Source organism: Thamnophis elegans, chromosome 10 (assembly GCF_009769535.1).
Source record: "Thamnophis elegans isolate rThaEle1 chromosome 10, rThaEle1.pri, whole genome shotgun sequence".
Classification (NCBI taxonomy): domain Eukaryota; kingdom Metazoa; phylum Chordata; class Lepidosauria; order Squamata; family Colubridae; genus Thamnophis; species Thamnophis elegans.
This window is the reverse complement of record NC_045550.1, coordinates 26,149,680-26,177,183: the sequence shown is the minus strand read 5'-3', so window position 1 is coordinate 26,177,183 and position 27,504 is coordinate 26,149,680. Positions and strand designations below refer to the sequence as shown.

Sequence of the window (27,504 nt, the reverse complement as noted above, 5' to 3'; positions counted from 1 at the left end):
GAATAAAACTTTTCTTTTTTACTTCACATGCAAATACTGCCTCTCCCTTACTTGAAGAACAAGAAAACTGCAGTAAGTGACTCTTCAGAAATACCTCTGTGGACCTGCCACTGTTAGATGTGTCTGTCCATGAAATGTTAGTAGTGCCACTTTTGGATCTTTACCAGCTAAACAGCTGGAAAAATTGACTTCAAAACCATGTTTAAGCATTCAATGATCTCAATTTTGATCCTGATGAAGATGCATAAAGGTCACATTTTGGGGGCACCTCTACTAAAACATTTTTTCTTTATCTTTCCCTCTCTCCATCTCTCCTGTACGTGTCTAAGCTATACATCAAAGGAACTAAATTTAAAACAAGTGCATATTATTTCTCCCAGAGATCTGATATTAACTGTTCTTTTTTGTCAATTAATTTGAAATCAGAATATCAGGGTCAAAAGCCCATTTATTCATGGGTTACAAATGACAAGGTAATTTGTACCATGATCTGCACTTCATACCATCAACCTAAATCCTGCTGGTGCTGTTTACCAGTATCAATATGTCTAGGGCTGGTTTGGATAATGCACAGATACAGATGAACTCTTGAGTATATGGTGCGATGTTGTTGCATATACCTGCACTCATATCTTCTCCTGGACTACACTAATGGAGTGGCATGTCTAGCAGGAAAGAAGGCCTGTGTGCCTTCCTCCTTTATATTTTTCCCAGTGATAGTAACTCTTGAGATGGTGAGGACACTGCCCTGCTAAACTACCTAAAGGAATCTTTATACTCCACCGATATACTGTTTTCATTTCCACTTTTTCCGGAGACTTTCTCAGCTCATATTTGCTGACGCCACTTCTGAAGCTTAAATGGCTGTGGTCTCTTTAACCCTAAAGGTAAGGGGTGGTTAATGTTGGAGAAGCAGGTGCTGTCACATACACATGAATCTGGTCACAGTCGCTGTCATGCTGCAGACCTGGGAAAGAAGACAACTGTTAGAGTTATAAGTTTACAAAACCTTTGTTTTTCCTGCTCTAATTCACACAACTGATTGACTTACTAGCCAGAACAGAACTGGTATTTTCCTACATACCATGATAGAAAATCTAGGGCCCTTTTGGCTCAAGCACAATGCATGTTGTTCCTCTTAACAGCCACCTCCGAAAATATGATTATGATTTCTTACATTAGACTAATCGTGCACAAGAACTGTTTTTAGCAGCACAAACAGCCCTTAGGACAGGAAGTTTACAGAAGGTTGAAAGAAAAATATCAAGTGTTGAAAAAAAACCACCTATGTTTACATCACTAAATAAATGGAAAATGGAAGAATAATGCCTCTCAACATTTTCATCTTAAAATGCTTGCAAGTTCACATTTTTGTAATCAATATAATTATAAATTCATTCTATGTGCCTTTCCATCTCCTTCATGTTTATAGAGCATTTTAAAGTAACATTTGTAGCAAAAAAGATGAATTAAGAATTAAGCAATTATGGAATTATTTAATGTACCCTAGGTCATAATATCCTAGCACTAATTTGGCCAGGAATATTTTTCAATAGAAATGTCTGGAAACTAGTTTTCTGGTTACTATGGGACTAAGCACAGTGAAATATCATTGTTAGACACTCATTGTTGTATTCTCTATTTGCATTCTTCTGAGTGGGTTGCCGGTACAAGATTGTAGTTCCATTTAGTACAGCAGTATGGCTTTCCAAGATGAATCAAACTTGTTTTTAGTATACATATTGTTACTTCTTGTATCATTTGTGAACTTCAACAAACTAATGTTCAGCCACTTATTTTAACTTTTGCAGACATGTGTTTATCACAAGCATGTTTAAACTCAGTTACTGATGATTGACATACTACCTCCACTGGAAGTTGGTTCCAAACTTGCACTACTCTTTCTGTGAAGTAATACTTTCTGATGTTACTTTTGAATTTCCCTCCCTATAGTTTGAGGTTTTGCCCCCATGTTTTTGACTTTTGCTTCCTTGTTTCCTTGTTGAACTAAACTGAGCCATGCAAGGCCACTAGTCAAATGTGATAATATTATAGGTCCACATGAAATAGTAAGGGGAAGAGCTATGAAAAAAATTAAATTTAATTTCAGTTTAAACTGGACACTCTTGATATTTAACTGACAAGTTTCTGGGTTCATACAACACATTTAGTGTGTGGATAATTTTGCCGGATAAATATAGCCTGAGAGTCTATTATGGGCCTGGCTAAAAACAGAATTTTATGTGCTATTTGAAAATAAATAAAAACAAATATAAGTATAGTTCTGTCCAAGTTGGTTTATTTCATTATGATTAGTCACATTGTTCTAAAATATTCAGAGTGAGTGACTTAGGAAGTAATCAGTACTGCCAAAAACAGAGCAACATATAATACCAACCTGTGAGAAAGGCAGAGCCATGTTGCTACTCATGTGATAAGCGATGTGAAGTTAGTATTATCATCTGAACTTTTCTCACTGTCTGCCGAAGGTTTTTTCCTCCCACCTGAAGTATCAAGCAGCAGTATCAAAGTTGGTAATCATTGTTGGGGGTGGGGAAACCCTACCTCAAAACTAATAGCTCTAAAAAGGGACACTTTCCAGGTATCCCACTAGTCAGTTCAGCCTCTTTAAACTCAGGAGTTGTAAGTAACATGCTGGCTGGTTATATCCTGGATACTTGTGCCATAACATCAACGATAAATGGAGTGGGATGGGGAAGACAGTGACTGTATTTCAGGAGCCAAAACTACACTCCATATGCCATGAATTTTATGCGAACAAGTCCCCAGGACTTTGATATGACTTACTAAGTGTCCAAAGTAGCTTCTTTCCTAGGGGTTCCTGAGGAGCACCTGGAGATGTGCTAAACTCCATTTCCCTGCTTGAGGACTCAGGTTCCAGCCTGACAATATAATCTTCATTTTCTGCAAGGCAACAATAATCAACATAAGGCTGGGATTCCTCCTTTCCTCACAGCTCACTGTATTCTTCCCATCCTGCTATTACATGCTCTTAAATACTCACTCTGCATGCTGATTTCTGGGTGGCCTGTCAACTCCTCCTGGTGGTGGGGGATCCCCTCCACGTGCAGGAACAAAGAGTCTGTAGGGCTCTTTATATTCCCCTCTGACTTGCTGGCTGCATGATATAAAGAGACCTCAGCAGCACCTGTTGGGGCACACATCTCTCATCATAAATACATCATAAGGAGATACAAATCTGGGTACAGGCACAGGATATTGTAATAAAATAGTCGGTTTAACTTTTTCTTGGCCTGATTAGGGCAGGTATAAATTTAAAACAGAGAATTAAAATAATTTTGCACAATAAGACTCCCATAGGCATCTTTTTACAAAGTCACTCTATAGGAATATGTTTGGTGGTATACCTACCCACAATGCTACTTCTCTCATTCAAGAGGATAGCAGGATCATCCTTGGGTGTCTGTGGGGTGCCTCTAACTGTGGGAGCCTTTGTGGAATCACCATCATTAAAAACATCCATGTCAGGAGTTTGGGGAGAGGTATCCATGCGGCTGGCAGCCAGTGCGTTCTGATACTGTTGCCGAGTAATCTAGGAATCAAACAGAGGAATTGCCAGATAACCACCTAGTTCTGCAAATTCATTTCTCCAGTGTTTCTAACTTCTATTATATTTCTGTGTTTTCCCCCCAATCTGGCGCTACTGAAGGGAGTTGTATGCCCAACAAACCTAGAGGGCTCTAGGCCAGGGGTTTCCTACCTTGGCAACTTTAAGAAGTGTGGACTTCAACTCCCAGAATTCCTCAGCCACTTGGCTGAAGAATTCTGGGAGTTGAAGTCCATACATCTTAAAAGTTGCCAAGTTTGGAGACCCTTGCTCTAGGCAACAGATTTGGAGATGTTCTGCTACCACATACAACCCCATCACTTTACATCCTGAGTGTGAGGGTTTTTTCACTTCACACATCTCCCTTTTTTTTTTCATTGCCTAGAAAATTGCTGTAAAATTACATAACCGTTTCCATCAGAAGCCTGTTTCTTCAGAAATGGTTGGGGGGGGGGCTCTATGTGCTTCTATCGTTGCCTTCAGGTTTATATTTCATATTTTCAACAAATCAGGCCTTAAACAAATTCCTTTGTCTCATCTTCCCAACTCTGATTCTTTTTCACCTCAACTCTGTGTAGTTCTCATCTGTGAAGAGCTGCTCTTTTCTTATTTCATTTCATCATTTGTATTATACTTTTTGGCAGGAGGGTAGGGGTGTCTTCAAGTCAGTTTTTGATTCCTGGCAACTGCCTAGACTAATACCTGCTGTTTTCCTGGTATACTTTTCAGAAGTGCTTTGCCACTGCTTCCTTCCTAGGGCTGAGAGAGAATGACTGGTGCAAGGTCACCCAACTTAGGTTTTGTGCCTATGGTCAGACTAGAACTCACAATCTCCTGGTTTCTAGCCCAGTGTCTTAACCACTACACTCTCTACACCAGTATTTCTCAACCTTGACAACTTGAAGATGTCTGGACTTCAACTCCCAGCGAATGCTGGCTGGGGAATTCTGGGAGTTGAAGTCCAGACATCTTCAAGTTGCCAAGGTTGAGAAACACTGCTCTACACATTGGTCCCTTCTTCAATATTCCTTCCTCCCTGCAATATTATACGGTTTACTATTCTGCTCCATAGGAATATGACTTTCCTCAACAAATTTGCCTTCAAAGTTGCATTCATCACATTGTTTTTGTCTTTTTCTCACAAAACGTAACCAGAGAGTAATCAAAATCCTTAATGAATGGAGTTTTATGCCAAGGTTGTTGCATTCCAGGTCCTACACAACCTGAAATCATTATACCTTTCATTATTTGGAAGGAACTCATTTTTGTTGTTGTTTAAAATGCAAGAGAATAAAGAAAGAAATGTATACATGCTAATGTCAGATAGAAAAATATAGTTAATTTTATTGGTGTTGAAATGTATAGCACGGCTGAAATACTTTTCTTAAAAATAAAATGTTATTTATAAAATAAGAAGTGAGAATTTTTATCATGTGCTAGTCATTAAGCCATGACATCTATGTTTAGTGATTTGGTAGATGTTAGTCAAGTAAATGTATAGCACAGCTGGCAATGAGGAGTAAATTTCATGTTCCCAACACTTTCCACAATTTTAGGCTACACATCTGTACTCATCAGAAGCCAAAAGTTTACAAGGATGCCTTGCCTCTTCTAAAAGCTTACTAGAAGCCAAAATTGTATGTGCTACTCTACTGATTTAACATTCTCCCATCCATTTTTCCTTTATCATTCAATTTTGTCTTGTCTCTTCACTTCTAACTCAAGTTAGTAAGTTTACCAGGTTCACATTATCCCTGTGTTATGTCCGGCATGCTTGCTAATTAATTATGCAGTTAACAAACCTATTTTCACATGAAGTGCAATCTTGTATAGACATTTTATTGGACATGATACATGGAGCAATCCTGGCATGAGGCTATTCATAATCCGTGGCATAAAAGAACAATAAAGAGGAAACTTCTTTCAATCACTCAGTCCAGCAGATACCTTGACAAACTGTACATCACACAGAATATGAACAGAGTAATCTGGAGTGTATATGTTGTTGTTGCTGCCACTATGAAGTTGGGTGCTGCTGCCTCCATAGTCATTACGTTCTCGAATTGGAGACTCAGAGCGGTTTAATCCACTGCAACGGGATGGGGATTGATTCACTAGAAATAAGGAAGAAGTTATGAATAACAGAAAAAAACATAGTGCCTAAAATTTGGCTTCTATGAGTTAAGAGGAAAGACTGTTTAAGATTCTCTTAATTGTTCTTAACACTGACAATTTCTCTGGAATGAACTCCATCCATAAAAACAATTGGCTTTTCATTTTGCACAAACTCCCCCCTCCCCCGCAAAATATGAATGTTTATGTGTCAAATTGTTCTTTTAGAAATTTCCACAACGAAATGTTTTTGATTTGTCTTTTTGGAAGGAACCCATTTTGATCCAGGTGGATAAATTCATTCAGAAGTCTTTTAAATCTCTCTGCCATTATTGATGCAAAAATTTATAATCTGCATTTAATAATGATATAGACCTATAGTTCTTTATCTGTGTCAAGTCTGAGTCTTCTTTAGGAATTAAAGTGATATTAGCATCTATCCAGATGTTTGGTATTTTAGCTTCTAACAAAACCTCATTGTAAACCTCTAACATTGACAAACTCAGCATATTCTGTAATTGATTATATACTTCAGCTGGCAGTGCATCTGGTCCTGGAGTTTTATTATTATTTTGTCTCTTTATTGCCTGTCAGCTCCATCATTGTTTTTTTTTTCATTTAACGTATTTTTAATACTTTCAGTCACTTTTGGTAATTTGGCTTTTCCCAGGTATTACATTATCTTTCCTCTGAGATTTTTTTCTTTGTCATATAATTTTTCGTAGTATTTCTGAATTATTTTCTTTTTAATCTCATTTTGGAATTGTATGTTTCCTTTTCCATCTTGTAATTTGCTTATTGATCTTCTTTTTTTCAATTGTTACAGTACAAAATGTCACAGTATGTTTCCTGGTTCCTACATGTTGGGCTCTCTGTTCAGGCTCACAGAACAGGGACTTTGTAACATGATCAGGGCTTTCAAGGCCAAGATCACTGAAGCCTAAAAGCACAATTGAAAAAGTACAAGATTTTTTAAAAAGGAAAACAAAAGTATATTCCAGTAAAATCTCCTTGGTTTAATACCCCAGTGAAATATAAGACTGCATTTCAACTGCTTATACTAGAATGTCTGGGCGGAGGTTGGGGGGAATCGTCTTTTATACTAAATCTTCTTCTAGAAATGGAGGCAGCTGGTTCCTCTCCATGGCGTTTCTATACCTAACAGAGGAATCTTTTAAGTATCTCTAGTGCCAGATTCCTATATTTAAATTCTCTTGCCCTCCACTCTCCTTTTTAATTTATGTGTTTCATTTTTCTTTCTTGTATTAATATCTCCATTTATTTCTAGGCTTCCTATTCTGGAAAAACTGCTACAGAAATCTAGGGCCTCTACTCAAAGTAAAGACCCATTCGAATAAGAACTTACTGCTGGGAACTTTATGTAGCCATAGAGCCTTGACTATTTAAATTAGAATTCTGAATTTCACATTTCCTTAACTTGATGTCTGAATATAATCAGACATATAATTTAAATTTTTTTTTAAAATTAAAGATAGTCTACTGACCACAACAGGATATATTTTTGAGTGGACCTGCATAAGAGATAATTGTGAATAAACTTCTTATAGCACAAGACTTTATACTGTAAACTGTGATTACTTCAAAAGAGGCAGTAACTTAAAAATACACCTTCCATACAATCTTAATTCTTTTCCTTTTAATGATCTGAATTAGATAGGCGTTTGAGAGAATGCTTATATACCTTAGATTTTTTTAAATGTATTATCATTACTTATTGCCACTTGGCTACTTTACTAAGAAGATCTCTCTTAAGTAAGACTCTCCCACGCACCAGTGAGAATGTTTCTATTATCAACCAGAAGCATGTATGGCTGCAACTCTTTAGCTAAAGAGTTTCATCCCTTTTTAATAGCTTTCTCCCCACTTGCATCGGATGACTGGAACATACTTTTAAGCAACACATTTCCTAGGGTGGAAAGGGTTAGGCAATATTTAAACCATTGAGATCATGTAGTGTCAATTTTCAAAAAGTGGTTATCATGAGTACAGCAACTCCAGAATGCCCATCTCCTGTAAAACAAGCCAGCCTCCAAATTATTCTTTATAAAGTCAGTGAGTCCTCTGTAAGGGATCCAAGCATGTTTTTGTAAATAAGCATAATGACAAGTTAGTCCTTTGCTTTGGATTATACTAGCTTCTTCTTTTATTAAAAAAAATAATCTTTTAAGATTATTTCTCTTCTTATTTGACAATAGAATGAGAAAAATAGCCATTGTTGTAATAATATGCATGGATCTGGACACAAAATATTGCTCAGCATGGGCAAAACAGATTCAGTTGTAGACAAACAGAACACATGCACACAAATTCACAATGATTTCTTTTGCAAGCATGCAGGATATTCTAAGCCTGTATCTTTCATAGGAGGAAAGAGTCAGAGAAGGACACACACCCAGAAAGGAACCAAACCTGGGTTCTTTCTGGGTGACATGTACTGTATATTATTACCTGGGGACCCAGCCAAAGATTCCCCTCGGCTGAAGGCAAAGGTACGAGACACAGACACGGGCACTAGAGAGAAGACAAGGATCAGGAGACAAAAACCAGGAGGAAAGGGAAAAGGAGCAAGGAAACTTAGAAGGAATAAAGAGTGAGCTACTCAGCATCATGGAGAGGTTAGAGCTAAGAATATTACCTTAAGATCCTTGTAATATTTAGCTTTATTTCTAGATAACTTGGGCAAGGAGCAATAAACCATGTAAGTTTTTTTTTTTGGGGGGGGGAGTTCCTCTGCAGGCTACCTAGCATTATATCCTGGATACTGCATCTCACTTCACATCATTACATTGAGACCCACAGAAATCAAAAACAGTGGATTTAATAAATACTTCATGAGCATTTATAGATCCATGATGCAATTCCACAAATCACCATTTGATGGCACCAAGAACACAGACAATGAGAATGCAGATAGCTAAATACCAAATTAATTCTAAAATATTTATGAGTTACAGACTCAAGCTTTAGAAGTTGCCTCATTTTTACAGACTTACCTGAACTGCACTGAGTGCACCTTTATTTGATTGCACTACTATTCAGAATAGTTTATGCAGGGCCACCTCTAGCTTTCAAAGGCAAGGGAAATAATGCAAATATGGACACATTTACAATAGGTCTGGCAAAATTATGCTCTTCTTTTTCTGCTCTGGATTGAGCACTAAGGCTGAGAAGGAGGGAAAAGTATTGGCAATAAAACAAAGAAATGGGGCCAGCAGAAGCAACTAAGTAAATCAAGGATTGTGGGATGAGCTTTTAAAAAAATGTATATTGAGCCTCCAGTAAGAGATAATGAAAAGTAGAGGAGAAAATGAAACCAGCAATGACATGGAGCTCCAATAGATGCTGCTGTTAGCTAAAACTGACTGCAGAAATCTCCCTAGGGGGCTATGGATACCTATGGTAGATATATTAATGTACAACTGGTCAGTCAACTGAAAGTTAGGTTTTTATATGGTTGTACTTGATTTTTTCATTACAGAAAAGGAACAGGAAGGAAAAAATACACCACATCAGCTTCATTTACTATAAATTAACTACACTGACTGATAATGAAGAAGCCCAGCAGGTCTGGAAAGACCAAAGTTGGTGATCAACATATTTAAATATCTCATCAATAAATCAAGTATCAAATGGACTATGTTAGTAGCAGAACAGGGTGTTTGCAAATATTTATGTGTAGCCCTTTTTCTCTGGGATGGTTTATGATACCTCCATGTTTTTTTCATTCCTCATCCTGCTGTGACTCTCTCCCTACTTCCCATTTCCCCTGAGATGCTCAAACTTTTTCTATTTGGTGTATGCCATGAATTGTTCCAAAGGGGACCGATACTTTACTGCGGAACTAGTTCAGGATAGGTTACTAAGGCAAATCTTCTTTGTGTTTATATAACTTTGGTGTTTAGGGTATTTTGCAAACAAGACCAGGTATTTCTTGTGTAGTAAGCCAATATTAAAAATAGCCTTGGCTTAACCAAAATTTATAGTTCTATCAACTATCTCATCAGAACTGTTGCTCTAAAACAGGGGTCCCCCACCTTGACAACTTTAAGACTTGTGGACTTCTACTCCCAGAGTTGGAACCAGCTTTGCTGGCTGAGGAACTCTGGGAGTTGAAGTCCACAAGTCTTAAAATCACCAAGGTTGGAGAACCCTGCTCTAAAACATGTATATCAGATTATATATTAAAGAACTTTTATGTTGAAAAAGTACATGATAAGACTGACTACTGTAGTTGACCCACCCATCCTGATTCATAATTCTGTTGTAGGAGGATTGGGGTGTGAAGAAACAGTGGACTTTATTTAACTTTTCTGGTAGAGCTGGCAATTCTTAGTAAAAAGGCCCTCTATACCACCTTATTAAAAAACAAGTCACATAGGAGGTACATACACAGGAAAGATGATCCAGCCAGGCTGCTCATTTTACGCCCATCATTATCTGAAAAGACAGGGAAAAATGGAAGGTGAATCCCCAATCAGACCTTTATTGTATCATCTGAACAGGGAAAAAGGCACATTTTCAGGCATAAGAGGCAGAAGGTTAATATCAACGGGTTTTTAAAAAAAATATACATCAATATCAATACATGAAGAGTGTGGGCTCTGAGTATAATACATTTTGATATAAACAGCAATGATGATGATGATGATAATAATAATAATAATAATAATAATAATGAGGAATTTTCCAGGGTGATTCACTTTCACCTCTTCTCTTCATCGCAATGATCCCACTATCAGTAATCTTAAAAAAATGAAATTAGGCTACCAAACAGCCAAAGAAGCTGAAAAAATTTCGCATTTACTATATATGGATGATTTGAAACTCTATGGAAAGTCAGAAATAGAAATCCAATCATTGACAAACACAGTCCGAGTATTCAGCACCGATATTTCAATGCAGTTTGGCAGGGAAAAATGCGCCACTGTATCCATAAAAAGAGGCAAAATCACTGCATGTGAGGGAATTGAAATGCCCAATGGCCAACTAATTAAATGCAACGAAAATGAAGCCTACAAATACTTAGGCATTCTGCAGTTGGATAACATCAAGCATGGAGAAGTAAAAACTATTGTCAGGCGAGAATACACCAACAGAGTTAGGAAAATTTTGAAATCTAAATTGAATGGTGGAAATACAATCAAGGCCATAAATACCTGGGCAATACCAGTTATAAGATACACAGCTGGTATAGTTAACTGGACACAAGCTGATTTGGACATTTTGGACCGAAAAACCAGGAAACTAATGACAATGCACTACAGTTTACATCCACGTGGTGATACTGATAGACTATACCTGCCCCGAAAATCAGGTGGCAGAGGATTATTACAAGTGAAGCAAACAGTTGAAGAAGAAAAACATGCACTGGCTGATTAGTTAAAAGAAAGTCGAGAACATCTATTAATCGAAGTAAAGAACAAAAATCTACTGAAGGCCCAACAGACGAAACAAGAATACAGAAAAGATGTGATAAAATCAAGAATGGAGAGTTGGCAGAACAAAGCACTGCATGGCCAATTTCTGGGAGAAAAAAAAGATAAAGTGGACAGTGAAGAAACTTGGATATGGTTAACAACAGGTACATTAAAGAAAGAAACAGAGTCACTAATCCTGGCTGCGCAAGAACAAGCTATCCGCACAAATGCCATTAAGGCCAAAATCGAAAAATCCTCTGATGATGCCAAATGCAGACTTTGCAAAGAAGCTGATGAAACTGTTGATCACATACTCAGCTGCTGTAAAAAAATCGTGCAGACTGATTATAAATTGCGGCACAATTCAGTAGAACAAATGATCCATTGGAATTTGTGCAAAAATTATAATATTAAAACAGCAACAAACTGGTGGGAACATCAGCCTGAAAAAGTCACCGAAAATCAGATGGTCAAGATCTTGTGAGATTTCCGTATACAAACGGACAAAATACTGGCGCATAATACACCAGACATCACACTGGTTGAGAAAAATAAGGTCAAAATCATAGACATCGCAATACCAGGTGATAGCAGGGTCGCCGAGAAGGAACATGAAAAAATAGCAAAATACCAGGACTTAAAAATCAAAATTCAACGACTATGGCACAAACCAGCAGTGGTAATTCCAGTGGTAATTGTCACACTGGGTGCTATTCCAAAAGCACTGGAATTACATTTGAAACAGTTAAAAATTGACAAAATCACCATCAGTCAAATGCAAAAAGCCGCACTGCTTGGATCTGCACGCATATTACAAAAATACGTTATGACGTCCTAGGCCCCTGGGTGAGGCCCGACTAGTAATCAATGCCAAATCCGGCGAAACAACTGGTCACTGTGATACAATTGTATAATAGTAATAATTACTTGTTACATTAATCAAACTTATATAATCCTAGTATTGATGTACATGATTGTTTTAGAGTAATTATTCAATATTTCAATATTCTATTTTAATGCCAATATTATTCATACATAGTAATATCATCTTTCAACCTCTAATCTTTCCATCTAATTCCTATTCTATTATATAAAAATTATATCTAATATTCCCCATATTTCTTATTTCTACTTCTATTCTAACTTCTACACAGGCCACCATTACTAATCTTTGTGGTAACAAACTTGTTTATATCAAGACACAGTTCTTCATTATTTGATTGTTCAAAATCACAGTATGCCATTCTAGTACCAGTCATCCTATTATTTAAACATACCTAATAATACCATCTTTCAGCCTCCAATCTTTCCATCTAACTATTGCTTTATATAAAGATGTGTATTCTTATTTCTATCTCTATTCTAATTTTTAATCAAGTCATCATTACATTTGATAAAAAAAAGAAGTAATAATAATTCCTTTCTATCCATCATCTCTTGCCCATTTTAATAGTTCAATTCTTATTCATTTTTTGGCCTCCCATACTCCTTTCTTGGATCTTTTGTCTCTATCAGCATCTGAGTCTTCACTATTCAGTCTGAATATTTCTCCCATCCATCTCTATCCTTCTAAGCTGCTTGGTCTCCAGAGTGTCCGCCCAAACCCCTATCTCCCTTTCAAAAGTATCTTCCAAGTTATCCAATTCCATTTTTAAATCCCTTAAAAGTACTTTTCCCTTGGTTTATTTCATCAGTCATTATTATCTTTATCGTCTTCTTCTCATCTTCTTGCTTTGTTTTCTGGTTTATCTGTTCTGTCTTTTCCTCCATTCTTTCTGCTGTCTTCTCTCTTTCCTAGGCTCTTTGATCTTCATTCATTATCAGTTGTAGCATATTTTCTATTTTCCCATTTATGCCTTGCATTATTCTTTATCTCTCTGTGATTCTTTGTCATAATATCCCTTATGCTTTGAAAACGTCGCCATTTCTCTTGAAATCTAATTCATTTCCCCCTAATGGAGCATCTTGTCTTAATTTAATGTCCCACTCTTACTCAAGTCCAAAAACAATATATTGAAGTCCAATGTTGCTCCTCAGAAAGTTCAATAATCATAGCTTTTTACATCTCAGGATTATTAATAAGTTTTATTTAAGTAGTCCAGACAGCTTCCACAAATACAAGAGTCACTTTATTTTGACTTAAAAGTCTTCCTTGTTCTCACAATAGAGTCTCCAGTAATCATAAAGTAGATAGTTATAGAACAGTGTATCACCACAGTCCTCCAAATGAATGTTGTTTATTTCTCTTATCAAGAATTTTCCTAGTCTTGTAGGGTTAATTGTAATAGATTTCAGCGTTGTTTCAGGTCTGATAAATTAATTCAAATTTAGTTCAATTTATGGAACCAGAGTTGGCTATTCAAGTAGATTCAAGTAGCTAGTTCTAGCATTTTATAATGCATTTCCAAAACAACGCCTTCCCAGTTAAAAATCCAAGTTTCTATGTTTTAAAAGGTCTTTTAGCTTTTCTCCCCTTAGTTCCCTTCTTTTGGGTCTAGGATTTTTCTCTCTATCGTTGTTCCCCGCTTTAAGAAATAGTTCTAAGAGTCTCTTTTCTTGGATTTTCCTCTTTTTTCCCTTTTAAAGTTAGAGTCTAAGTAAAAAAGGAATCTTCTCACCTAGCTCCAGTCACTATTCATCTACATCGCTCCTGCACATTTCTTTGTTGCCTCAGTTGTCTCAGCTTCATGGCAGCCATGATGGCTGACTCTTCTCCTCGTTGTGGATGAGAGGGAAGAAGCCCTGAGTCAAGCAGGAGAGTTGCTGCTCTCCATGACCTTCATGGCACCCTTCTTTTCTTCACCACCCCTACAGAGAGGCTTTAGCTTTTTTTGAAGCCCTCTAACAGGGGGAACTTGGCATGGGAGCACGGAGACCCGCCCCTCACATCTGATTTTACCGTAACATCAGCCAGAAGTCTGGTTAATATCAACTGTTGCTTGCCTGGATCAGGCTCAAATGAATGGCTCAAATATTATTATTATTTGGTTTTTCAAGGCCTACCTGCTTATAAGGAAAAGAAAATTGCTTTATAAATCTCTTTCTTCCCAACATATGATTTTCTATTAATGTTGCAATACTGCAATTTTGTGTAATATGAAACGAAGGCATTCTGCTTAAAACATTTTAGCCTTATCATTTTATCAATGTGTCTGTGGCTCCTTCCAAAAGCTCAGAAGGGATAGAAACCAAACAAATGAGGGCTAGAAAAAGTATAGGCTAGGAATCACATGCAACTTACCTGTATTCATTTTGCAGATGGGGCCAAAACACTAGGTACTTTTTTCAATTTATGAGTGTTTGAGAATTGTTAGGCCTTGCAGATGCCTAAGGTGCACATTTCACTCCTTAAAAACTTCTATACTACCTCCTGATCCAGGTTCAGGATCTACCACTTTTGGAGCTCATATTGCATCATGCAAAGTCTGGAGTAACTCTTCAGCCATCAGACGTTATGCTATATAGCTTTTTCTAACCTGCATTATGGAATCTGTCTTCTTTTGCTTATTTACCTTATATTTGCCTAAATGCTTAGTAAGTGAGAAACAAAATAAAATTGCAAGTTCCTGTTTATTATATATTTAGGTTCATTTATTCTGAACATTTTAGGTTCTGTTTCTGTGACTTCTGTCATCCTATTCTGTGCTTAATTTTAGATTTCTACCTGAACAGATGACAGTCATGATTGCTGGAACACCATAATATGTGAAAGCACCATTTTCAAATCGCAATCCTTCTTTTCCCACTTCTACTTCCACTTTTCCCTAAAAAACAAAACAAAACAAACAAAGCAAAGGCATGTAATCCAGCTGCACCAGTCATTTCTCTTCCATGATATCTGATCAAAATGAAAAAAGGAAAAATATACATAATATAACCCAAGAAAATGACTTCAGGTAAGAAGGCCAATTCGTTCACAAATATTTGTAGGTGTTCCTTAATAAATGAAAAAAACCAGACATATGAATCAAAATAGCTGGGGAACATCAGAAAAGATATCCTGAAATGTTAGGTTGGGAATAAGAATGGTAGCAGAATTTATAAAATCTATACTTGATTTAAAGTTGAAAGTACTCAATAATATAGCAGCTATGGAAATATCAAAGGGAAGGACAGTAGAACTACAGTTGCAAGAAAAAGTATGTGAACCCCTTGGGATTACGTGGAGTTTTGCATGAATTGGTCATAAAATGTGCTCTGAACTTCATCTAAGTCACAACAATAGAAAAACACAGTCTGCTAAACATAATACTACACAAACATTAGATGTTGCCATGGTTTAATTGAACATAACATGGAAACATTCACAGTACAGGGAGGAAAAAGTATGTGAACCGTTGGACTTAATAACTGGTTGACCCTCCTTTGGCGGCAATAACCTCAACCAAACATTTCCTGTAGTTGCAGATCAGACCTGCACAACGATCTGGAGTACTTTTGGACCACTCCTCTTCACAAAACTGTTTCAGTGTAGCAATATTCTTGGGATGTCTGGTGTGAATCGCTCTCTTAAGGTCATGCCACAGCATTTCAATCGGATTGAGGTCAGCACTCTGACTGGGCCACTCCAGAAGGCATATTCTGTGCTGTTGAAGCCATTTTTTTTTAATTATTTGTATGCTTTGGGTCATTGTCCTGTTGCATCACCCATCCTCTGCGGAGCTTTAGTTGGCGGACAGAAGGTCGTACATTTTCCTGCAAAATGTTGTGATAAACCCTGGAATTCATTGTCCCATCAATGACAACAATCCGTCCAGGCCCTGAAGCAGCAAAGCAGCCCCAAACCATGATGCTCCCTCCGCCATGTTTTACAGTGGGGATGAGGTTTTGATGTTGGTGTGCTGTGCCTTTTTTTCTCCATACATAGTGTTGTGTGTTTTTCCCAAACAACTCAATTTTGGTTTCATCTGTACACAGTATATTTTGCCAGTAGTGCTGTGGAACATCCAGGTGCTCTTTTGCAAACTTCAAACGTGCTGCAACATTTTTTTTGGACAGCAATGGCTTCCTCCGTGGTGTCCTCCCATGTATTCCATTCTTGTTTAATGTTTTCATTATTGAAGATGTGTCAACAAAAATGTTAGCATGTGCCAGAGATTTCTGTAGGTCTTTAGCTGACACTCTAGTATTCTTCTTTACCTCATGAAGCATTCTGCGCTGTGCTCTTGCAGTCATTTTTACAGCATGACCACGCCTAGGGAGAGTAGCAATAGTGCTAAACTTTCTCCATTTGTAGACAGTCTGTCTTACCGTGGACACATGAACATCAAGGCTTTTGGAGATACTTTTGTAACCCTTTCCAGCTTCATGCAAGTCAACAATTCTTGATCGTAGGTCTTCTGAGAGCTCTTTTCTGCGAGGCATGGTTCACATCAGACAGTGCTTCTTGAAACCAGTAAACCCAAAACAGGTGTGTGTTTTTAAAGGGCAGGACAGCTGTCAGCAACACATCCAATATCATCACACTGATTGGAGTCAAGGTTGGCTCACTCCTGGCTCCAATTAGCTCTTGGAGAAGTCATTAAGCTAGGGGTTCACATACTTTTTCCTCCCTGCACGGTGAATGTTTCCTGTTATGTTCAATTAAATCATGGCAACATCTAATGTTTGTGTAGTATTATTTTCAGCAGACTGTTTTTTTGTATTATTGTGACTTAGATGAAGTTCAGAGCACATTTTCTTGCAACTGTAAAGATCCTAAGAAAAAATGAGCAATGTTATCCAATCCTAAGGAAATTTATTAGGGAACCATTAAAACAATACCTGTCAAATCCCAGTTCCAAATTCATGAGACTCTAGTAAGTCTTTAAATTTGAATGACTAGTTGGATAATATTTTTTAAAATAATGTGTCCCTGTGATAGAAGAAAACATATTGTCAAACTTATTTAGATAAAACCTAGTCACTTTAAGCCAAATTTCTAAAAAATAGTTTTGTCTTTTGAATTGTTCCTCTTTATTTTAAAGCTTGAAACAAATATGCTGTATGTAAAATTGAAACTCGCATCTGGATTTTTATTTGCAGGTCAACTACTTACTCTTTATTCTCTAATATGACCTGTACAAGTTACTTAACTTATAATTTGTAGGAAGATCAGAACCAATGTATCTATACCCATTCATGAAAAATATCTAAAATAAATCCTCAGAAATTTTTTGTACCAAAAAATCCTATTTTTGGTACAAAGATTTCATATTTATATACACATTTATTTCCATTTTTAAAGAAATGACTAATTAAATGCTTCCTATAGTAAACAATAAAGCGCATGTAACAAATTTCTGTCACAATCTTGACAAACCTGTAAAATGAGTACAAAATAGTCAACTGGCCGGTTACGCTGGTAAAGATAGTGTTCAGGTGCTCGCTTGTTTTTGTGATCAAATTTAATCTCCTGGATGACATTGGGATGTTTGAGAAGCCGCAGCAGGATCTTCTCTGAGAGATGTGGCATCTTGAAAGGCTCTACCTCTGCAAAAGAACAAAACAGGAGGAAAACAGTTACTGTACTTTCTGTGCTTGGACAAGTCAGGAGAAAGGTAATCGGAGAAAGATAATTTTTTTCAAATTAAAAAATACTAAGAATTTGAATTATACTGGTAGTAGTAAAACTAATACAAATTAAACTTAGAATAAGAGAGTGGAAAGAAAGAATTAGCAGTTCAGGAAAAAAGAATGAAGAAAAAAGGAAGAATGCAGCGAAGAAAAATATATATAAAAACAAGTGATTTCCAATCTTTATTAGACGTGTAATTTAATATCTTTCACCTCCTGTAAAATCAAACAGATATCTCTCCACCCAATATCTCATCCCTTGGCCATAGGTAAATTTATAAAACATCAACTTTTCAATCCTACTATCAGCAGAAAGTTCATAACAGATTTTTAGAATATTGCAGAAAGGTCTTATAACCTTGATCAATTATATCAACTTTATATTACTACCTTTACATCTAACAGTCTTAATTGTTAATTCAATCAAATATTGTCATGGGATTTATTTTCTCTTCAACTCTTCTTTATCCCAGAAGTTTTAACAAGCCTCTTTTGTAGATCCAGTAAGAAAATATTTTCCAGCTCATTTTCTTCGTTTAGCATTTGTATTTTTCTTTTAATTTTTAAAACTTTAGCAAGTTTCTTTTGTATATCCATCCTCTTCCAAATTACTCTCTTGGCCTATGATTTGTAGTTCCCCATTATATACTTTTTCTGTATTGTTACATAATCCCCCCCCACACCTGTCATTAATTAATTAATATATATTTAAACATATAGCCACAGAAACAGATATCATTACTGACAGTGTGAATATTGTAGTTGCTAACTTCTGGCTCAATTCTTCAAAGATTTCCACTAATATTTCCTATGTCATAACATCATGCAAGAAAGACAAACAACATACCCCCTGACCACCCCTCACCTGCTCCAACCTCTATACTAGGGCGGGATGTAGCCCCTCCCAATCTACATAAAAGAGCCGAGGTGGCGCAGTGGTTAAATGCAGCACTGCAGGCTACTGCTAGATCAGCAGTTCAGAGGTTCAAATCTCACCGGCTCAGGGTTGACTCAGCCTTCCATCCTTCCGAGGTGGGTAAAATGAGGACCCAGATTGTTGGGGGCAATATGCTGACTCTCTGTAAACCGCTTAGAGAGGGCTGAAAGCCCTATGAAGCGGTATATAAGTCTACTGCTATTGCTATTGCTATTTTGTATTATTTTGTAAGTCCCAGTATTAATTCTCTTTAAAATCTTTAATCCCCTCTACGGTCCACTTTCTAAAATCATAACTTATCTTTTGTTATGACTTGCATTTGCCAGGATAGTCAAAATAAGTCTATTTCCCATGAGAAGTAGTTTTATTTTTATAGCTAATTCCAAAACCTGAATCTTTATATGGAGCTTAATCAATTTATAATTTCCTAAGATCAAATTTTTATTCACTTTTTTGCTATTTATTTCAAATCCTTTAAGTTCTTAAGCTTGTCATTAATTTTTCTTTCGTCCAGAGTTGAAAATAAACACACTTGATAAAGACTTTTCAAACTTGTTCTGAAGCTCTGTAATAACTTTAATGAATAAGCAATTTCTGTAAATGATTAGTAAACGATTAGAAAGGGAGCTTTGCAAATTTTGTGTTCTTTAAAACAGCTTCCAGGTTTATGGACCGGCAGGGAAGAGGAGAGAGAGATTGGTTCCACATAAGCAATGGGAGAGCAAGTGTGTGAAGCTCCATTTGAAGAAATAGTGCTGTGCATGCGTGCCCATGGCTTCTGCGGCCTGGTTCTGATTGGCCCACAGCCCAATAATGAGCCACGGACCGGGAGCTGTGGACCAGGAGTTGGGAACTCCTGTTTTAAAAGGCTTTGTTATGGTTGCAAGCAAGATGGCTGATTCCATCATTTCCCAGCACTCAAACCCATGAAAAAAATGTTGTCCTGCGAACTCTTTGCGAGGAGTAGCCATCCAAAGCATATGTGGGTGATCTCCTGACATTTCTTTAATTGGAGAGATACCAAAGAAAGAGTTTATTCATCGGTTCCTTAGCCTTTGCTATAATTGTCAGCTATGCTTTTGCAGAGGTATCTTCAGGTCACCATATCTTGCCTCAATGGAGAAAGACAGTAGTGAAAGAAAATGATGCCATTACACAACTCATCCACTCTAAATTAAACTGGCTGCTTAAAACATAAATCATAGAAGAATTGAATGAAAAATCTTAAGATAAAAAAAAAAACATGAATGCCATTCTGTTCTTAGAAAAGCATAATTCCAACTCATGATACTTGCCAATAACATGGGTATCAAACAATATGTATCAAAAATCCAGCAAACCTCCTAAGAAATACCTGTAGCCATGAAGCGATGAGTGGCCAGTAGCAGCTGTGGCGTGATCTTTACTCTCATCTCACTATCTGAAAGCCTAAAGATGGAGAAATCATGAGGTTTCCTCCCCCGATGGGGGACCCTTTCCTTTTTTTGATTGTCTGCTGAGGATTAAGAAAATAAAAAATATAGTTATGCCTTTGAGAATTTAGAAAGGACTCAGTTCTATCTCAGTTCTTAACCGCATGGCAACATTTTGGGTGCGCTGGTCTTACATTGACACAGCTGCCTTATCTTAAATGAAAGACAGCAATGCTCTACAGCATTGAAAATATTATCAACTCTGTCCAACCCAAAGCTACAGACTCTTCCTGGGGGGGGGGGCTTTATTAAAATACAAATTACAACACCTAAGCAAAAATTTAAATGTGAAGTGTAATATTCTTCAAAGGTTACCGGCCTTATGCCTTAGATTAAGAGAATAAGAACTGCAGACACAATATATAATATGTAATTTTAAGAGAAAGTGTGTGTGAGAAAGAGAAAAAGAAAACAGAATTTTCAAGCAAACTTGTCATATTTCCTTTCAAGCATAGCTGCAGTCCTAAACATTTTTACTTTCAGTGCAATTTGCTTTTAAGTAAATAGGTACAATCAGCAATACAGGTGCTATTTTTTTCTGAAGAAGAAAAAAATAAATATCATGCCTTCTTAAACTTTTCTTTGTTTGTATGTGCCTTCAAGTCAGGGTTAACTCCTGGAGACAATGTGGAGAAATCCCTGCAGTTTTCTTGGCAAGGTTTTTGGAAATGGTTTGCCACTGCCTCCTTTGAAGAGCTGAGAAAGTGTTACTGGCACAAGGTCACCCAGTTTGATATTCAGTTTCTCAGTTATAGATTTGTGCCTTAATTACTACACTAAACTAAAATCTAGTCAGTAAGATTGCTGCATTCTCCAATCTTAATCATACATAATAACATCTCCCATTCTAGTTCCACCATCCAACATTAAAAGTATTTTTTCATAGTCCATTAATGCCCAAGGATTATTCTTCCAGGAAAGGAAAAGGAATGAGATGAAGTGAAAGGTGTCATTCTGGAAGATGCTATTGTAAGGATCTGCATTTGTGCTAATGAGATATTAGTATCCAGGGATAGGCATATACTTATCCCATTTCATTTAGATGGGCACTCAAGCTGAGATGTATAGGATTCTGGTTTATCATGAAAGCAATCGCTTCCTAACTCCCTAGCTGAAAGCTGTTACTACACAAGAAAAACCACAACAAGAAAAGACTGGCAAGTTCTATATGGCCTAATTGGAGAATAAGAAAAAGCTATGTTCAACAAGTGGAAAGGGAAATTAAGAGATTTTAGCAAGAATTTTATAATTGCTAGAAATAATAGCAAACAAAATTATAATTCCTGTGTTGTTATTTATCCCCCAAACCATTTGGGGTCTTCTTAGTGGGTCCCCTAATACTTACTATAGAGATCCGTCTCATCCAGAATCTCCGATTTGATTATCTCTTCAATCACATCCTCCAGGGTGACAATTCCCAACACCTCATAGAAAGGGTCTCCTTCTCCTTCATCATTTACTCTCTGTACGATTGCAAGGTGTGATTTACCTAGAAGGAAAGAATGAGAAGAAACAAATTGTGCAGGAGATATTGTGTTTAATGCCCACTGCACCCAAAATAAGATAGGAAGTGGATAACGTGAGGATTCTGGGCCTTTGACTAATGTTCAATAAGAAGTGGCCCCCTTTTGAAATGGGAATGAAAAGCAAAATTATTTCAACCACCTGCTCCTCCATGGGAAGGAAACATAAGCAATCAAGTCTAAGCAATGCAAATGTTGCTTCTTGAAATTCAGGAATATATGCTACTTTTCATACAGTGAGAATTAAATTGAAGGAGATGTTATCTTGGGCCGTGGAGAAAGGAGGAATTTATAATGATGGGAGAGAAAAGGAAAGAGGTAACGAAGCAATTACTTTGGGATAGCACAAAATGTCCAATCAAGGATTGTATACTCCCCAACAATCAATTTTATAGTACTTCCCACAATTTCACTAGCATTAAAAGTGTTATAAAATGACCTAAAATATTTCCTAATATTCAAATCCTATGAGGGCAAGCATTTTAGATAATAGTGGTGTACTTAGATGCCAATATTTTCTGTATAAAAATGTTTGTGAAACATAGAAAACCTGACACTACTTTTAAAGATCATGAAACAAAGGTAATATAGATTTGATTTTCAATTTTCAATTTTCATTTTAAAAAAGTATGCCAAGTTAGCTTGACTTTCTATTATGGTTCTCTCCCTACTAGACCCTATTCTTAGTGTTGATAGCTGACCTTTATCATGTACAAATCCAGCCAATGTACTAAATGTGGAATAACATTAATAAAGCAAATTGAACGTTACTCAATTAGCACAATGAAAGCAAGCCACACAATACATGATTGAACACTAGCTAAATCTCAGTTGGAATACCATGAGTAGCTTTGATTACAATGTAGAATTCTCTTTGAAGTGGCATTGTTGCATAATTTTTTAAAAAAATGCTAAATCTTATAATTTCTGACATTAAGCACAGTACAGATTTACTGTTTTTTCTCTCTGATTCTGCTCCACTTAAATTTCTTAGCCATTCTGATCATGTACTTATGGTATTTAAAATACAGGTTTTACTAGATACTCATTCTACATAATGCTACTTAACAACGAGATTTCTGTGCTTATTCCATCTGTTTATACAACTGGCTACCATACCCATCATAGCTCTGAGAGAACTATACTTTTTTGGTATCTGTTCCTTCTACCTTTTTTAGGCACACCATAGGCAGTATCTGAAAGACTGAAGTTTGGGGAAGATTGAAAACAAAAACTTCACATATTTCAGCTACTCCAGTTTTAGTAGCTGATATTACAAGGTTCACAATAAAATTGTGAATTCTTATGACCCTGAACAACATCAATGAGTCTTAAGGATTTCCATATGGCTACTGAAGAATGGAGAAGTGTCAGGGGAGCGTGTAGTGTACCCCTGGGGATTAACAAGAGAAGGCAAATTCAAGACCAAATGTTCAACACCCCACTTTTCAAGAGGACAGCTGCTTTAGATTGCTGGCATCTGCCATGTCTAACTCAATCAAATTACACTACTATCAGTTAAGGATATATAGTGATATGTGGTGACACCAATGGCCATTCTCTTGAAAGTGATATTACTCTGATCCAATATGTTCATAGACACAAGAAATACAAAATACTTTTCTGAGAAAGAAGATGATTCTTCTGAATGCAAACTATAACAGTGCAACGTAAATTATGACTATGTCTCGTTTCCCAGGATGAGTTTCATCATTAATTGCAGAACTAAATCCAAAACCACAATTTATCCTGTTGACAAAGAAAAAAACCCGTAGATTTTATATAAATGTTGTCTGGTAGCCCAGAAGTAGCTCAGGATTCTGAGTTTGCCATTTATTCATCTAACCCTATCTCATGGGAATTCTTGTCTCACTAAATGCCTGCCTTTCTCAATTTAGGTGAGCAATGTCCTTGTATATAACCTGTATCAGCAATCCCCAATCTCATTCTCTCCAAAAGTTTTGGATTTTAATTCCTACAATTAACAGTAAGCATAGAAGATGGTTACACTAAATATAGGATTATGGGAGTAAAGGACCACCCCATTCAATGTATGCAAAATTCCCAAGTTTACTGGTTCTGTATATGAAATCTACAAATCTAAATTAAATGTTAACACTGATAATATATAATGTTCTTTGTTGAATGACTCCAGACTTCTTCACAACTTCACTGAGTTTGCAGAGAGCTGAAACTCTCTTTATAGTTACTGTTTGCAATTTTTGCTTGTTTTTTTCTTGCCTCCATATTAACAAATTAGACACCATTCAATGCCATGTCTGAGTAGGGTATCAAAGTTGTAAAGACTGCATTAATTGTCCTATAATAATTTTGCTACTGAAGACAGGTTTACAACAGATATTAGGACAAGAAATAACAGATTTCATCTTGCAGGGGAGTCAAAGCTTCATGCTGTAGCACATGCTTTATGCACAAGACTCAGATTGGACTGGAAAAGACTAAGGCCCTGCCTGAGGCCTGAGGAACTACTGCCAGTTAGCACTGGACAACCTTGTAACGTGGTATCCTCTAGCTATGTTGGACTTTAAAACATAGCATTTTTGAGTACGTATGGAACAGACTTAATTATTATAATCAGACTTATAATAGCTCATACGCAGTATGTCCTGCAACATTCCTAACACTTTGCCAGAATAGGAAAATTATGCCTCACTTCTCCTTTAGAATTGAAGGTAAAGAAATAACACTCCAATTTCAGCTCATGGTTTCTTTGCACTGAATAGAAATGCATGAAGTTGTAAGCGGAAAGATTGACAACAGTATGTCAGTTCATATAAACAATGGAACAAATTGGGGAAAATGCTATTAAAGTTTCAGGAGAAAATTCCTTAGTGTATATGGTAACCTATTTGGAAAACCTTTTGGATAACTCCAGTGATTTACAATGAGCCATATGTGATAGAGCATAAACGGGAACACACCGACACCCACACATATGTACACACAGACACATTGGTGCGCTGTTCCAAGAATTCGGCCACAACATCCAGGCTACAGAAAGAGGGCAGACCAGTGCAGGAGGGGGCACGGTGGGATCCCAGGGTACCTCGCAAGCAGGGTGCACAGGGAGTAGAGAGGCATGTGATGCTGGCAGGAGGCGAGTGGCTGGGGCCCCGGGCCCTCACCCTTCTTGAACTCCTCGAGCAGCGTATCTAGGCGGGTGTCATGGAAAACACAGTGCAGCGGGCGGTGATAGAAGCGAGTAACTGTCTGCAGTGGTGTGCAGTCATCAGGATCCACGAAAGCCAAATCCTTGACAAACAGCAAGTCGACAATGTTGTCCCGTCGTTCACCTTCATATACAGGGATGCGGGTATAGCCTGAGCGAAGAATCTCAGAAATGGTAGTGAAGTCAAGTATGGCATGAGAGTGCAACATAAAGCAATCATTCAGAGGAGTCAAGATGTCCTCAACTACCTTGGTGCGTAATTCCAACGCACCCTGGACCATGGCTAGCTCCTCACTCACAAGATCACCATGGGGGTCAGCAGCCCTCAGGGTCTCCAGCAGGCGCTCCCTTGTGGAGAAGGTGCTCAGCTCTTGATGCAAAGCCCAATCCAGCAAACGGCTGAGTGGATAGCATATGGGGAAGGTGGCGGCCATAAGCAGCCGGGTGAGAAAGAGCGTGTGTGCAGCAATGGCTAACCCGTGGCGGGAACAAATGGAGTAGGGCAACACCTCACCGCCCAATAAGACGACACCGGTGCAGAGCAGCACAGGCAGCCATGGCACACCTTGGCTCTCTTCGGGCAGGGCAGTGTGACTGGCTCGCAGGGCAGCGCATAACCAGCCAGCCAGAGTGGCGTTGGCACCCGCCTGTCCGAGCAACAGCGTGCACAGTAGGTAAGTGCCGCTTCCGCCGCGGCCGCGCGCAGCCTCCACCTTGCGCGCCTGGTCCCTCTCGGCAGCCGAGCCACTGTTGCGCAGCACCCGCAGCTCCATCGGATCGAGGGACAGCACGGCCAGGCGGAGGCCACTGAACAGCGCCGACAGAGCTAGCAGGATTAGTGCGCCCAGAGCCCGCAACCAGCCGGCGGTGGGCAACGGGACCAGCCACGCGGTCGAGCCCGCCGCCGGCGCTTCCACTTGCAGCACGAAGCCCCCCGGCGCGCCGTGCAGTTGCCAGGCTCGTCCATCCCAAGCGCAGAGCCCGAACCGACGCCCTTCAGGCCCGGCGCCGGGCTCACCCTTTCGCGGTTCCCGCACTCTCACCTCGGCTAAAGCCGAGCCGGCCGAGCCTCCGGGCAACAGCGGGCCCAGCACTTCCACGTCCGAGGCCCAGGCGCTGCGTTCGGGGCAGCGCTCCACCTTGGCTGGCTCCTCCACGAAGACGACGCGGCGCTCGACCTTCTCGCTCGCGCTGCTGCCGTTACTGGCGGCGCTCCCTTCGGCCGGCGGCTGGAAGTAGAGGCGCAACAAGAAGCGGGAGCCCTCGGCCGCTCGCAGCGCTCCCCCTTCGAGCCACACGCGCCCGGGCGCCGTATCCTCTGGCCGCAGCCCCAGTAGCCACGCCGCTCCGCCAGAGGGCCTGGGCGACAGGGAGAAGAAGAGAAGCAGGACCGCGCCTCGGCTCCGACCCCAACAGCCGCCGTTCCTGCGCTCCAGCCCGCGGCCCAAAGCTGCCGCCGCCTGCCCCACCATCCTCAGCAGCCAGGCGAAAGACGGGGGCTTCGAGGAGCAGGCGCCGGCCGCACGTGACTCTCTCGAGGCGCTGGGGGCGGCCGCTGGACCACGTGTGTATGGGGCGAGTCTGGCGGCCCCTTGGCTTTCCTCAGAGGGTCGGGGGCGCCCCATTTACCCGCACGGTGGACGGTTAGCATGCAGCGAAGAAGGCTCCGGATGTTATCGGTCGCGGAGTTGGGCTTCTCTTCAATGTGGAGCCCACCAACGTTCCCTGTTGCCATTTCCCTGAAGAAATCGGTGGATCTCTGTTAACAGCGTCTTGGTCCCGGGGCTCCCTGTGCCCAGCTGTGATTATTGGGGGCGGCAGGCAGCGTCCAGGGATGCATCGTGAAGTGCAGTGAAAACGCGCAGTCCTTAATGCGCCCTTGACCTTCTTGCCTGGGCAACCTGCCAGATCGTCCTACTCTTTAAATATTGATATACGTAGAGCACATTAAGATTCTGGTGAAGTGAGAGGGGTTAATGGAAATGTGCTTCCACCGAGAACAGAAAATAAAATTAGAAAGGCGGGAAATTGTAATGCACTGGAATAATATTTAACGTGTCAAATCCTGAAGATCCAGAAAGATGCAGCCAAACAGGAAGGGTGAATGAAACACTAACTGTATCAACAGATCTGACTGATGAGTTTTTATTATCCTAATGTTTACAGTAATTGTACTAGGATTGTTATTTTTTTTTCTTCCTGGTTAGTCTCCTTTAATGGCAAGCTAATAAAACAATTTGCTTTTTTCTTCTTTTCTACTTTATAAATATTTGTACTTTGTATTGATTTTGAAATAGCTATTTGAAAATGAAAAAAAAACAGTAATGTATGCTATTGAAAATAGGATACATTAGAATATAATAAATTTATGTGTCTTGGATTGCTATCATTCAAGGCAATGTTGCTTAAATGTTCTTCAACCATACACTACAAAAGAAATATAAAGAAAATGCAAGCACTGCCAATGAAACAAATGCCATCTTCCATATATTTTTGTCTGTAGGAATATGGAAGTTTATCTTGGAGAAACATATACAGTATATGCTTTCTCTTTTTTAAAACTACATTTTGCATCAGAAAATTTAATCCAGATTAAAAAAAAATATTTAAATTAATTTTTATGTACCCCATGCCATACTAGCAACTCTTGACTACAAACTGTATGATCAAAATTTTCTGTAACAAAAT

The 27,504-nt window shown here is 38.6% G+C and overlaps 1 protein-coding gene across 1 annotated transcript; it reads right to left on the bottom strand.

Annotated features, from left to right (window-relative positions):
- Nucleotides 1-26,903, bottom strand: CNNM1 (cyclin and CBS domain divalent metal cation transport mediator 1). Its single transcript, XM_032225484.1, has 13 exons — nt 24,773-26,903; nt 21,449-21,592; nt 19,986-20,126; nt 17,441-17,610; nt 14,804-14,903; nt 10,112-10,159; nt 8,171-8,233; nt 5,537-5,703; nt 3,394-3,574; nt 3,026-3,139; nt 2,809-2,925; nt 2,399-2,504; nt 1-967 (listed from the first exon to the last, which is right to left on the bottom strand). The coding sequence occupies exons 1-12, from the start codon at nt 26,439-26,441 to the stop codon at nt 2,428-2,430; spliced, it is 2,991 nt and encodes a 996-aa protein (XP_032081375.1). The 5' UTR covers nt 26,442-26,903; the 3' UTR covers nt 1-967; nt 2,399-2,427.
- Between the last annotated feature and the right edge of the window lie 601 nt (nt 26,904-27,504).

Coding starts and splice junctions, on each gene's coding strand:
- CNNM1 (XM_032225484.1), bottom strand. CDS start 26,441: ATGGGGCGCCCCCGACCCTCTGAGGAAAGCCAAGGGGCCGCCAGACTC. Junction 3,575..5,536: donor GTGATGTACAGTTTGTCAAG/GTATCTGCTGGA, acceptor TTTGATTCCTAG/ATTACTCGGCAACAGTATCA. Junction 3,140..3,393: donor TGAGAGAAGTAGCATTGTGG/GTAGGTATACCA, acceptor TATATCATGCAG/CCAGCAAGTCAGAGGGGAAT.